The sequence below is a fragment of the Equus przewalskii genome, chromosome 4 (genome assembly GCF_037783145.1).
Source record: "Equus przewalskii isolate Varuska chromosome 4, EquPr2, whole genome shotgun sequence".
Classification (NCBI taxonomy): Eukaryota; Metazoa; Chordata; class Mammalia; order Perissodactyla; family Equidae; genus Equus; species Equus przewalskii.
The window spans coordinates 94,191,965-94,206,319 of NC_091834.1; the positions used below are offsets into that span (position 1 = coordinate 94,191,965).

A 14,355-nucleotide genomic window follows, 5' to 3' on the forward strand; every position below is an offset into this window, starting at 1 on the left:
TAGAGCAGGGATTTGAACTTCTCTGCAGGTGAAGGAAGACTGGCTGAAGAGAAAAAGATAGTATTGCTTTCAGAGGTGCTAAAAGTGGAAAGCCAAAGTGCACTATTCCACAAAGGCAGTGAATGGTAGAAATCATCCAATAAGGATCATGTGTATTACTCAGGGGCATTTCTTTACTATAGCTCCTCAGGGGTTCTTTTTTGTAGAATGGCAGCACCTCTAAAACCGGCCAGTCATTTGGGCTCATGTGTACTCAGCAAAACAAATGCACAACCAACAAGCTGAAGTTTGCAAGGCATTTAATATGTTACGCTGAGTTGTTTCTTTCGGAATCAATGACTGTATTCACCAGCCTTGTGGCCAGAAAAGGTTTTCTCAACACTATCTCCTGGATCTTAAGTAAACAGGACTTCAGCACAAGCACACCAGACCACATGGTTACCAAGAATTCTACTGGTTTTAGTTCTTTAGGATTCTTTGTAAACCATCAGAATTAATGGTTTCACCTCTCAAGCTAGCCGGAAAAGACAGCTAATTTAAATTCTTGGCAATGAAAGTGGTGACACTTGAGTAACATCACTTAGTGTTTCTGAGAGGATACTTTTCTCTCCCATTTATTCTATTGTTATTTTATAAAGTATTAGAATGTAATATTAAATTTAAGTCACGAATGTCCAGGATCAATTTATTTCCAGAAGTGTAATGTCCTCCATTTGCCATTTCTACCCTGTACTTCAGAAGAAAAGCCTACAGCTGGCTGATCTCAAAATTGAAATCCTACTTAAAGATCCAGAATGCAACTGCTCATGCCAAAAAGGCCGTTTGTCAGAGAATTCAGCTTATTGAAAATATCTTAGCCAGGGTTAGAGCTCAGTCTGCTCTCCTTTAGTTTACCTGTGACCTGACACAGTCAGGCTCTGGGGGAGGCACGTGTGGGAGGGGGATGTTGCATGCGTGGTGGTGAAGAGCACTTTGCTCCACCTGCAGGTTCACCTGTGTCCTGTGCACTCTCCTGCCTCCACTTCTCAGCACATGTTCTATTTGACTAAAACCCCACACCATTCCCTCAGCTGGTTCCTACTCCTTCTTGGAATCTTAACTTACATACCCTCTCCTTTGGGAAAGACTTTCACTCTTGAAATAAGTAATTGGGTTCTGTCTATGGTATCCCTTGATATCTTACATTAAAATTTTCTTTTTATCCTTGTCCGCAAATATAAATTGAAGAGGGGAAGGAGTTGTCTTATGTACTCTTACAGCCCCAGAACCTAGCATAGTATCAGGCTCAGTAAGTCCTACATACAGTGATAATACATTGACATCATTTTTTTTTTTTTAAAGTGAGGAAGCTAGTCCAGAGGAAGGCAAGGTAGAACAAGGGCTGCCTGCCAAGGTGAGCATAGTTCTTTGGCTCAGCTGTCATGACATAGTCATTTCTTCTTATTGTGTCTGTCTATCTGTCTCTCCCTCTCTCCCTTTCTCTCCCTTTACCAACCCCTCCACCGCCCCCACCCCCCACTTTGTAGATTTTCAGATATGCTTTGCAGCTGAATTTATCTGCACTCCCACCAGGGTCTATATTCTTAGCCAGCTGTTTCTTTTTCAGTGTCTGATGTGTATATTGCTGAATCATTACCTTGAAGTGTTTTTAAATTAAAAACTATTGCTGCTGCTTCTTTTTTTTTTTTTGAGGAAGATTAGCCCTGAGCTAACATCTGCTGTCAATCCTCCTCTTTTTGCTGAGGAAGACTGGCCCTGAGCTAACATCCGTGCCCATCTTCCTCTACTTTATATGTGGGATGCCTACCACAGCATGGCTTGCCAAGCAGTGCCATGTCCACACCCGAGATCTGAACCGGCACACGCCGGGCTGCCGAAGTGGAATGTGCAAACTTAACTGCTGCACCACCGGGCCGGCCTCTGCTTCTACCTTTGATTTGGGAAAAAATTCTATACTCATGGGGTATAAAATTGAAGGAAAATCAAGATATTTAAAATCCAAACATGGAAAAACAGAACAGAGAAAAATGGCATAAAGCCAGTAGTTTATATATAAGATTTTAGCTCTTAAATGTGTCAATATCTATTGATTTTTTAAATAATGCTCACAATCTTTGATCTAGTATCCCTCATTTGATAATTAACCTAAGAAAATAATACTGTAAATACTATCACCAGAGATGTTTATTGCAGCCTTAACTGTGTAGTAAAACAAACAAACAAAAAAGGCATACTAAATGTCCAATAATAGAAGAATGTCCAAGTAAATTACAGTTTAAAGTTTGTGGAATATTAAATTGCTGTTAAAATGTTTATAATATCATGAAAACATGCCTATGTTCAGTGTGCAAAGGGAGGAGGGGAGGAGGGAGAGGAGTGATGTGGATGGTAAGCTAGCTTATTTGGTGTCTGAGATGAGGATGGGAAGGTGGTGGGTGAGTAGTTGGTAGAACGCCTTGAGGCCTCTGAGCAGAAGTTCAGATTCCTTGTGGGAAACAATTAGGTGTGTTTGATTCTACAGTATCAGTTTGCAAAAATAATTCTTACTATTAGAGGTGATGGAGAGAGGGCTGGTAGCTATAGCAAATCCAGATGTGGAGGAAACAATTGGAGAATGGCTAAGGGCAGTCAAAAGTATAGATCTTGCTGATGAAGACTGATTGGAATTGCATGTTGAAAAAGAAGCGCTAGTAAGAGTCAAGATTTTTTTAAACTCAAAATTAGATGAAAAAATTCTTGCTAATGGGGACATTGGGAAAAGATGACTTTGTAGAGATAAATCAGCTTGGATTGAGATTCATGTAAATTTATGGAGATTTTTGTCATCATAGCTACCATTTACTGAGAATTTACTATGTGCTTGGCATTGAGCTAAACTACACACACTCACACCCATACATACACACACAGATATTTTCCCATGGAATATTTAAAAGAACCCCGAGGAAGAATTGCTATGATCCTCGTTTTACAGATGAGAAAACTGATAAAGGAGTTCAGTGATTTGCCTGGGGTTATTTACTAGCTGGGCGATGAGTGATGTTGCTAGTTGGCCAGGAGGGGGAGAAGTTGTTTTCCAGACTAAGATTTTTGAGGAAGCAAAGTGAAAACAAGTATGTTAAGTCGACTTGAGATAAAAACATTAACAGCCAGAGTGTGAGGCAGGTAGACAAAAGTCAAAGGGAAGTGTCGTCTTTTTCTTTCTTTCTTTTTTTTTAAATATGTTCCATCCAGATCCTAGTCACTCTTTTGGCTGAGCACAGTAGCTCTGGCTGTGAGTAGATGTGTCCCCTCTAGGAACATATAGAGAAGAAGAGGAGTATAGCCAGACGAAGGAAATAATATAGAAAAAGACGTAGAATACAGAAAAGAGAAATGTCAGTACAGAGTTGTATGGAAGGTTATAAAGAGTACAGAGAAAGTAGTTAGCAATTGGGGAGGGTCTTACTACCATGAATACTGACACAGACAGAATCCAACGGATTTGCCTCGAAAGTATTTTTGAAAACTTAGAGAAATTTAGGAATATAATATTCCTCGATTTTATCACTCACAATATGTTAGGAAGTTATTTTAACTTTTTATTAAATATTTCAGAGATGTGTTCTACGAGAAACCAACATGGCTTCCCGCTATGAAAAAGAATTCTTGGAGGTAGAAAAAATTGGGGTTGGAGAATTTGGTACAGTCTACAAGTGCATTAAGAGGCTGGATGGATGTGTTTATGCAATAAAACGTTCTACAAAATCTTTCATAGGATTATCAAATGAGTGAGTATCTTTGAAATGTACTAGAAATACAAACGGATTTAGAAAGTTGTCTGTTGCCAAGATATTTTAAATAATAGCACTGATGTCATTTAAAAAAATACCATTTGCTACTTTTTTTAGTCACTCCTCCCTTCCGTTGTATGTTGTCACATTCATAACCTGAGTTTTCCAGATCATAGATATTTCCCAAAATATACCATGATCATTTCAGATCATGTTTTGTTTTTTCTCAGTTCTCATGGCTTTTCCTACTGATCTTACTGCTTTCTTTTAATGAAGAGATTTATGGAATAATCTTCTGGTGCCTGTTTAGTTCATCAGAAATAATGCCAAGTAGGAAGTTACTGTTAACTCACTGGTTTATCTCTACTTGGTATTAATGATAAATTCAATAGTTAATTTTTCCTTGCTTGTAGTCTTTGAAACTTAACAAAAATTTAAATTTCATTCCCAGAAGTACTCGTTCAGAAGTTTTTCCTTCTCACAAGGAAAACAAATATTTTCAGATTCACCTACTGCTTTCTATGAACTGTGAGAATACGATGCTTGCTGAATCTGAAATTACAGACTTTGGAATTCTTCATTTTTATACTGAAATTCATCAAGTACTATATTTGGCTTTTCTTGAGTTGGATTTCCTACTCCATAACGGATCTCTCTCCCAGGCTTCCGTGTGACTGCATCACATTGGCTGAGTTTAATATTGACTCTGTCTGTCTAGCCTTCATAGAGAAGATCCACACGTCACAATATCCACAATCAAGTAGGCTTTTACTTAAGCCCATCAAGGTTTTTTGATTGTGATGTGGTGAAATTAAGACCCAAAGCATGTTTGCTGTTGAGTAGTAACCACCTAAGATTCCTCTTTACATATGCCATGTTCAAGCAAAAACCCTGGTCTTTGGTATCAGGATGACCAGGGTTCTGATCTTAGGTCTACTATTACTAGCTTGGCCTTGGGGCAGTCACTGAGCTTTCTAAAGCATTTGTCTTTGCCACTGTATCTTACTGAGTAATTATGAGAGAAAGTAATAATGAGAGAAGTAAGACATAAATGAGATAAAATAGTAAGCAAGCAGTGAGCACACAATAAGTGTTCTGCTGTTGTTAATAATGCCTCATATCTTGTCTTTCAAAAACAGTTTTATGTATAATATCTGGATTCAGTTTTTTCAATGCTTTTCTGTCTCTCAGGAATTTGGCTTTGCATGAAGTTTATGCTCATGCGGTGCTTGGGCATCACCCCCATGTGGTACGTTACTATTCCGCATGGGCAGAAGATGACCACATGATCATTCAGAATGAATACTGCAATGGTAAGTATGTGGATTAATATCTACAGAGAGGGAGATGAACTTTTAAGTTTTCAGAAAAAAGAATCTTTGCTTCCTCTTTGTAGTTTATGCCAGGTATAGCAGAGAAATACCTAAAAAGTCTGTACTACAGTCTTGCTTGGAAGCAGAGAGCTGGAGAAAATGAATCCAGTTGAAAAGCAATTTCAGGTTTATGCTATTACATATTTCTTTCAAAGCTGGTGTGTAGCTGATGCATAGAAGCTATCACCCTCTTCATAATTTAGTTAATACTTAGAAAACTTTTACCCTAGTGGTTTGAATGGTAAATCATCCTTTTACCATTTGCCAGGTATTCTAAAAGATGCAAGCCATAGTCACTACCATTTTGGGGGAGGGGGCAGAAAACTTATACAGACAACTTTTTAATTAATTTTCAAGTGGATTCCTGAGTTTGGGGATTGTTCATGCTTCTTGTTGCTTCTTACCTTTGAGCTTTAGTGTTCTCACCAGAGTAAGGGCATGGGGTCGGGGAGCTGGAACTGAAACTTAGTGGCTTCAGATCTATTCTCCTGGGTCCTTCAGGACGATACATACACAGTAATCGGTAAAACTTTTTCTGGGCTATTTAAATCACAAAGAGTGGTCCTTTGGTTTAACATTTCTAATCTATGATTAAGGAGTTGACACAACAACAGTTATGTGTTGTTCGTGGAAATATTTTTCATCAAAGTATTCAGAGGTAAAGTAGAAAGTGCTACCAAATTAATAGAATCTTGCCATTGTTTTAGGAGTAGCAATCAATATTCTAGCCGCAGTAATAATGGATGAGAGCACCCTTCCCCCGAACCCTCCACACACATGCACCCACTCGGCGTTTCTCTAACAGTACAGTCTGCCTTTGAGCAATTTTCGTAACCACTCGATAGTTCTGAGGGTGTATGTTCAGCCTGGCTTCTGAGGACAGTGATCAGTGATCAGTGAACTTGTGGGGTTTTTTTCTCTAGAAGCTCATCCCAAATCCCTTTTTCTAATATTCTCTCTGAAAAAAAAAACCCAGACCCTTTCCTTATACTTGTGATTGAGAGATTGAAACTTTTCTTAGTCATTTTCTCTTCGTAATTCCCTCTTACTGCAACCTGAGAGACCCTATTTTTCCCCTCCCTCTCTCTATAAGGAAGATTGGTTTTATTTCCATGACTTTTAGCTACAAACAAATATAATATCAAACAAAAATTAATAAAGTAAAGTAAAGCTAATTTTAACCTGATTTGAGGCAATGTAAAGATTTCAATTTTTTTCCTTTTGATACTTGAATACCTTCTATAGGCTTGACATTATATTAAGCTCTAGGGTGAGAAATACTGTAGAGTGAGATAAGGTAAGTCCTTATCTTCAAGGAGCATTCCATTTGCTACAGTGAATCCACAAGGGACAATTGGGTGTGAAGCCAAATGGTATGCTATGGATAAAAAGTGTTCAGAGAAGATGAATGTGAGCAACGCAGCACAGTGTGGTGCAACGGGCCTGGGCTTTAAAGGTGGGCAGACCTGGGCTCAAAACCCAGCTCTGCCACTCACCAGCTGTATGAACACCGGGATGTCACTTAATTTCACTGAGCTAAGAGATAGTAATATTTACTCAAGGGAGTAGTTTGAGAATTAGCAACACTCCATGTCAAATGCTAGCATTGTGCTAGCATAGTGTCAATACCCGATACATAGTAAGAACTCAGTAATAGTTGTTATTAGAGTAACCCAAGAAAATCTCATAAAGGAGCTCAGATTTCAATGAGAACTTGAGGAGGATTATTCGAGTTTAGGAAAGTAGCGGGAAGATAGCCAGTTAGGGGAAGAGCATGCAGGCAAAGGGCATGGTAGTGGGAATGGGTCTGACCTAGCAGACAGTAAGGAGATTAACAGGACTGACGTGACCCCTAGAGCAGGAAACAAGATCAGCCAGGTGAAGTGTGGGAAGACTACAGAGGGTCTTGAAAGCCAGGCAGTGGATTTTGGACTTGATGTGACAGATTATGGGAAATCATTGTCTGTTCACCATGATGATCCACTAACTTCACTGAGTACTTGCCAATTAAAATGTTACTTTGATTTATCAAAATGTAATTCACATACACTGAACCTTTTGAATATGAACTGATCATGGAAAATCATGCTGTTATAACTTGTCTTGTTTGTATTTATGGATAATCCATGTTGAAACTGCCCTGTGGCTCTAAATAAAGGATAACAAGTCCAAAGTATCTGTAAGGAAGCAGAGTAGCCAGTGCCTCATTCCTTCTACTCCTTCCCCCTGCATCCCCTCCTTTGCCCCTCTCCCTCCTCAAGCCCTGTCTCTTCACGCCCACCCTCACCCCTGTACACCACGTCTGTCATGGTAGTCAGGCTAGAACATGTACAGTTATGGTTTTAACTCAGATTGTAAATGAGATGATTCAGATAACTTGCATCACAACTACCAGAAACTAGCCGTCACCTAATATCCCCACTGTCCCTCCCGAGACCTGAGTAAATCCAATGTTCCCTCCGCGCCCACCTTTGCTAAGATCTCCTATGAGTCACCTCTGGGTCAGCTTCAGAAACATGAAGGTTTTCCATTAGTAGGTTGATTCTGCAACCAAGATCCTAACCAATGCAGGATGGGATGATTAATCTCTTCCGAAAGGCAGTATTTTCTTGTGATGTCTTCTGTCGCTGAAGTTTTACAGAACATTCTCCCCTAGAATGGTGGCTCTCACATTTGTTTGAGTGATGTGACATCCAGAAGTCAGCATCCTCTGTGGAACACCATAAAGACTGGTTATATTTTTCCATCAAACAAACAAGGAACGACTTTACTGACAGAAAAATATGTTTGTGTTGTAGTTGGCAACATAAAATCAAGATTGTGAGAATACGAATGTATCAACAAAATATCCTACTGAATTGTTTGCTTTTTGCATTTTATTGTTAGAAGGTATTTGCTATTTATTTGTTTTGGTATCTGTTTGGCCTAACGAGCAGACAGGAAAACATAGATACATTTTTGTATGTTTTTTTTGTGCGTGTGCCAAGTGGAGAAAGTACCTTTATTTTATCTAAAGGAAGGAAGTTAGCAGCTCATCTCAGAAAGATGGTTTGAAAAGAGCTGCCCAGGAACTGATTGTTTCCTCCTAGGGCGCAATGCTGGCAGTTACAGCAGCCGTCTCCAGGCGGTACGTTGCCCTGTGGAGTTACGGCTCCAGGGTAGCGGGATGACACGAACAGGGATGAAGCTTACAGTTCATTCAGTATTGCTATGTCTATAAGCACCTACTTCCTTGTTAACATTATTTAGTAAACAGTTAATTATGCTCTTCTATAAGGTGGACAATCAGCGTTAGCTGTAGCAAAATAAGGATATTTTAATACCTTGGCATAAACGAGTACTTTCAGTAACTTCTACCATTGTTCATTATTACTTGGCTAACTTTCATCTTACCTACAGGGCTTCTAGGTATTTAAAAGTGTTGCTAGCACTGGTCTAGTTACCCTTACTAAATACCTGTAGCTCTTCAGGGGATTAGAAATATCTCTGCTTACAATCTAAAAGAACATAATAAAGCATTCTCCAGTACCCCCAGATGCTTCCTTCTTCCATACCCTTTAGGGGATCCTTGGTTCAGTGTTTCTCTTCCCTCTGTTGCCAGTATAGACAGTCAGTTCAGATAACATTTATTACATGCCAGACCTTGGGGAAGTGAAGATGAACAAGATGCAGGCCCTGCCCTAAAGGAACACCCAGGCTAGTATGGAAACGAGTTCCAGTGGACATGGGGCCGGGACGCAGGCCTCCTCCTCCTGTCACACCTCCTAACCTCACCTGCAGCCTGTCTTGTGGTGACTTCGTTTTTAACAAGTGCCAATATACTTTTTCTTCCTTTCTAATTAATGTCATCTAAAGTACACAAATTCTTTTCTAAGAAGATTTCTCAGAAAAAACCTTTACTTTAGCCCTCTTTATGTTTCTAAAGGGGCTGAATTCTTCTCCTTTCTGAATTTAATGATTTTAACATGACAGATGAATCTTAGTCAGTTTTATATAGGATGTTTTTAAATATGGATATCCTAAAAAGTGCTGTTGCCATCTCGGGTCCTGTTGTTCTGATGCATACTTGAAGGGTGGAGCCATGGGCCTTACAACTGCAGGGAGACCCAGGGCTCTCGAGGGTGACTGAAGAGGCTGCCAGTGAATGCTAGTTAATGAGTAAAGGGTGTGGAAGCGTTCTAATGCCCAAGGACAGGGGCATCCAAGATCAGGTAGTCAGATGAGCTCACATCTTATTTTTTATTGATAACAATGATAAACCAAGAGCCTACAGTTGATGTACAAATATTGTGGCTCAAATAGGATTCAGGTATATATTCAGGTTTTATATTTTCCTTGGGCAGCAATCATTAAATGTTCTTATTTCATGATACATTTTTAGTGGAATTAGACTTTGAATCAATTACATTAAAATTACTAATGGCCTATAATTACTAGCTTGACTCTGACATGGAATTAATCATCAATACCAATAGAAGCTATATGACAAGGCCTAATTGCCCTTCTGGTTAATAATTGGGTAAAACCTTTAACATGTTTGTTGGGGCATCCTCAAGGCAATGGGGCCACATATCGGATACCTGGGACATGACATTTTCTCTTCCTCTTTAAAAGCCCTGTAATTCTTCTTTCCAACATGTCAGTGGTATAGATAGGTGACAGATACTATGTTTTGCACCAACACTGAAGTAATCTAGACTTGTTGGACTGAGTCCATTCAGAAGGAATTTATTGGATATTTACTATGCTTTAATGTATAAGACTCATACCTTTTCTCTCATTCTGTGGGGCTACTCTTTGTTGTTCCTTCCCAGGTGGGAGCTTGCAGGCTGCTATATCTGAAAACACAAAGTCCGGTAATCATTTCCAAGAGCCAAAACTCAAGGACATCCTTCTACAGATTTCCCTCGGGCTGAAGTACATCCACAGCTCTGGCATGGTGCACCTGGACATCAAACCTAGTCAGTACCACTCCCCTCTATTCCTCTGGCCATATTTCGTTCTTTCCTCACCATTGTCAGAATCTGTGTCTATGTGTCTTTCAAGTGTCAAAGATGCTGTTTGATAGCAGAATCCCTTTCATTTGTTTCTCCTAAAAAATTTCAGTTAAACAGCTTTAACCATTTCTCCCCGGGCCCAGGGGACAGAGAGAGAGAAGACTCTTTCACAGATAGTGAAGCCAAAGTATAAAAACAGGTATTTAATTTACTGCATAGATAAGTAACAGCAAATTGGCTACATCCTGTGTTTATGACTAATGCTGTACTCAGCACTGATCAAAGTGAGCAGAAATGAATGTTTTTGGCACTCATTAATGCAAAACCCAAGGAAACGTTGTTCTGTGTTTTTTGCTTATTTCTTTGTTTTGAGGCCACCAGCCTCTTCAGAGGATGGAGTACAAGATCAGTTTCACTTGAATAGGTATTATCAATCACTGAGCTGTTCATAAGTAGTGTGAGAGATTCCATGGAAGAAAATAAACCTTGGTAGTCTTGTTACAGGCACACAGAGGAGGAGCAAAGGAGGGTAGCTGAATATCAAATACAGAAAGGAATCTTTGGATTCTTAGGAATCCAAAAGTTTAGGAATCATTAGTTATGTCAGTTCTGTATTTTTTCAGGCAACATCTTCATTTGCCATAAGATGCAAAGTGACTCGCCTGTAGTTCCAGAAGAGATTGAAAATGAAGCTGATTGGTTTCTCTCTGCCAATGTGATGTATAAAATTGGTGAGTCTGTCTTATACCCAGACCTGTATACTATTATCCTATAGAATTCATACAGATGACTTCATTTATTGCAGTTTTAAGAAAGACATACTTTTAAAGAGCTCTATTTCTTTTTTCTTCTTTCAGGTGACTTGGGTCATGTGACATCAATAAGTAAACCTAAAGTGGAAGAGGGAGATAGTCGCTTCCTGGCTAATGAGATTTTGCAAGAGGTACAGATTAGGGAAATGAAGACTATTTTATAATCCACTGAAACTTTTGACTCTCAAATGAAGGTTCACAGTGCAAGAAATTAAAAGTATATATTTATAATTTAAGTTTATATTATCCCTTTCCTATTCAGAATGGAGACCAAAGATAGAGAAATTTTTCCGTAAAAGCATGAGGGAAGCTGGCTTGATCATGGATTAATCAATGTTTGTACTGTTCTAATCAATGTTTGCACTGTTCTTTGTAAAGGGTCTTTACTGTTTCTAGTATTTCTTAGAATTCCAAACTTATGGATTGCCTAGTAGGAAGGAAGCCTTTATTGGTCCAACCCATCTTTATCATGTTACTAACCTCCTGATAGTACTACCAGTTCTTATCATTGAAATGACCTTTAGTTAATTGGCCACCTTACAGGAAGTCTGTGGAGTCAGGCCTAGGAAAGATATAACTTCCTCCAGGGTGACAATCCAGAAAAAAATGAGTCTTTCCTGTCTGTGGTCAGCCAATCTATGCTTCAAGCCTATTTGAGCACGACAGAGCAAAATGGCACTAAGAGCCTGCCTTAGATCCTTCAGGGCACAGCAGTGTTAATCAGATGGATTTGTGCTCTATCCTCTATCTTCTCTAGAAATAAACCACTAACTACAGTGGATGTGCCCTTGCCCACTGTGTCTGTTTAAGCTCATACAGACCCAAATGAACCTCTCCTACCAGTTATATTTCAGTCTACACTCACTTCACTTGGCAAACTAACTTGCCTCCTGTCTTCTGTTTTGAAGGATTATCAGCACCTTCCCAAAGCAGACATATTTGCCCTGGGATTAACAATTGCAGTGGCTGCAGGAGCAGAGTCGTTACCCACCAATGGCGCTGCATGGCATCATATCCGTCAGGGCAACCTTCCGGACATTCCTCAGGAGCTCTCGGAAGAGTTTTGCGGTCTACTCAAGGTGACGTCTCTTATGAGATAAAGAGAAGATGGAAATGTCTATTTTTTTTTTTTAAATGTCATTGCAAGTAGGTGGGGAAAGGGAAATGGAGATGTTGGGCCTGCCACAGATGGAAGGAAAAAGGAATCATGACTAGCAAGCCCAGGAAAGACACAGGAAAGATGGAAAGCTTCTCAAGGAAACTTAGAGAATATCATAAAAATCTTTTATGTTATAGTTCAAAAATCCCGTTGCATTTCTTCATTTGCCCTTCCTAACAACCCTGTAAGGTGGGCAGTTGAGGAAACCGAGGCTCAGAGCAGTTCTCTGACTTGTATTTCACCTTTGATAACTGATTATCTCCAAAGTCAAACCTGGTCTTTTTGTTCCTATTTCAGGATTTTAACTATTGTCAATGGTAACAGTGATGATATCACTAAAAAAACTGAATTTAGAGTGTATAGAATAAAGTATAAGCTACTTTATTGATAGTACCACCAATCTTTTGAGCTATCGGAAGAAAGGCCTCCTGTCAATTCAGGAATCTATGTGTTGCTTGTACTCAATGATATCTGAGGATGTGTAGGGACGAGGAAAGGTAGGTATTACATTGAAACAGAGAGGTACAAAAAACCCACACTGTCGAGAAGCTTAGAATTGTACTAAGATGACAAAATGTATATGTAAGACTTACCTCATGGCTTCAGGAACAGGATCTGTAAAATAGCTTTAGAAATATCTACTCCCTTGAAGACTAGAGTTTCACACTTTACCTGAAAACTTCAAATTTAGTCACAAACTTGTCCTTCTTTCTCACTTCTGCTTTCCTGAAAGAAGGCAAACCCTTCCTCATGGTGGTCTTTTGTTCATAGTCTAATCACCTATTTCTATGTGTAAATTGCTCTTAGATTTAGTTGATACTCATCGAGAACCTCAATGCTGGCCCTGTGCTAGGTAATACATTTATGTTAATTCATTTAATTCTCACAACAGTCCAGAAGGTGAATATTGCTATCCCAAATATCAGGAAAGGGAAACTGAGTTTCAGTAAAGTTAAGTGGCTCACTCAAGGCTACGCAGTCAATGGAAGAGCTGGCTCTGAACATTGGTCGCTAAATGGAAGATTCAGTGTTTTCTTCTTTATATGACACAGCTAATTGCTATATATAATTAGGTATTTTCTACCATATTCAAGTCATTTTAGGTTACAGACATCCTCTACCTGAAGATATGTTATGTAGGAATACTGTCATGGTTGGGTATCCTTAATTAATTTTAAGTGAAAAAGGAGCATGTTGTGGTAGAAAGTAAGCTGAACTAGGAGTTGGGTAACGAGTTTTAGTCTTGGCCATGTTAATAACTTGGACAAGTCATTTTTTATCTCAGGACCTCAGTTTCTCCCTGTTTAAAATTAAGGCACTAGACTAGTTAGTCATCCAACTAGCTCTAAAATATGATACTTAATGGCAAGTCAAAGGTATAGATGACTCATGCTACCAGAAAGGGATGATATTCCTGTCTCAGGTGGAGCTAAGTTTTCATTTATTTCTTCCCTCAGCACAAAGGAGAAGCAGAGTTTCTCAAAATCCACCAGCAGATGCTGGGTTGGAGTTGGCTTGGGTGGGGAGATTTTCCCAACACTGAAGCTTCTAATTCTTCCCTTTTGGTCCTACAACATCAGAACATGATCCATCCTGACCCAGGGGAGAGACCTTCTGCAGCAGCTCTGGCCAGAAGTCGAGTTCTCCGTCCCTCCCTGGGGAAAGCTGAAGAGCTTCGGCAGCAGCTTAACTTGGAAAAGTTCAAGACAGCCACACTGGAAAGGTAGATTTTGGATGCTGAGTCGAGAAAGAATCTATTTGAGTTCTACTCACAGTGATATGACTGGTCTCGTGTGTCTTCTCTATGGATTCAAGTAGCACCCAACATTATAATACATAATACATAGGCCCACAAAGAGACTAGCCACATGAGTCCCTTTGTACCATGGGTCTGGAGGCTCTGTGACTAGACTGCTTGACAGAGAAAATTCCAGTTAATGCAAAGGAAGCAAAGTGAGGAATACAAGGAAATACAACTAATAAAGAAAACAGCAGGATTCTGAGTGACAACAGGTATTCAGGTAACTGGTAGATGATCACCCAACGCAAGCCAACCATAGTTAAGGTGGGAAGAGACCAATTTTAGAAATCCATTAAATTTCAGAGTCAGGCAGAGACACTGTCTTGGTACATGTTTAGAGGAAGAGATATTTTTCCAAGCCAAAGGAAGCAGTCTTATTACTTATTCATGTAAGCTTGTATTCATGCATGCATCTACTTATTAATCTATTCCTTCATTAA

The 14,355-nt window shown here is 39.4% G+C and overlaps 2 protein-coding genes across 4 annotated transcripts in view; one reads left to right on the top strand and one right to left on the bottom strand.

Annotated features, from left to right (window-relative positions):
- DENND11 (DENN domain containing 11) overlaps positions 1 to 14,355 on the bottom strand; it is a 79,519-nt gene that overhangs the window by 58,830 nt on the left and 6,334 nt on the right. The window contains exons 2-3 of the mRNA XM_070617989.1: positions 9,916 to 9,984; positions 7,642 to 7,856 (exon numbers count right to left, since the gene is read on the bottom strand). The gene's annotated coding sequence lies outside the window, so the exon portion shown is untranslated. The remainder of the gene's footprint in view (positions 1 to 7,641; positions 7,857 to 9,915; positions 9,985 to 14,355) is intronic.
- The window catches only part of WEE2 (WEE2 oocyte meiosis inhibiting kinase), a 34,610-nt gene that overhangs the window by 17,772 nt on the left and 2,483 nt on the right, over positions 1 to 14,355 (top strand). For all 3 annotated transcript variants that reach the window (XM_070617986.1, XM_008526727.2, XM_070617987.1), the window contains 8 exons: positions 1,342 to 1,393; positions 3,598 to 3,770; positions 4,965 to 5,086; positions 9,961 to 10,107; positions 10,767 to 10,874; positions 11,001 to 11,086; positions 11,864 to 12,034; positions 13,695 to 13,837. In XM_070617986.1, coding sequence (XP_070474087.1) covers positions 1,342 to 1,393; positions 3,598 to 3,770; positions 4,965 to 5,086; positions 9,961 to 10,107; positions 10,767 to 10,874; positions 11,001 to 11,086; positions 11,864 to 12,034; positions 13,695 to 13,837 — 1,002 coding nt within the window. The remainder of the gene's footprint in view (positions 1 to 1,341; positions 1,394 to 3,597; positions 3,771 to 4,964; positions 5,087 to 9,960; positions 10,108 to 10,766; positions 10,875 to 11,000; positions 11,087 to 11,863; positions 12,035 to 13,694; positions 13,838 to 14,355) is intronic.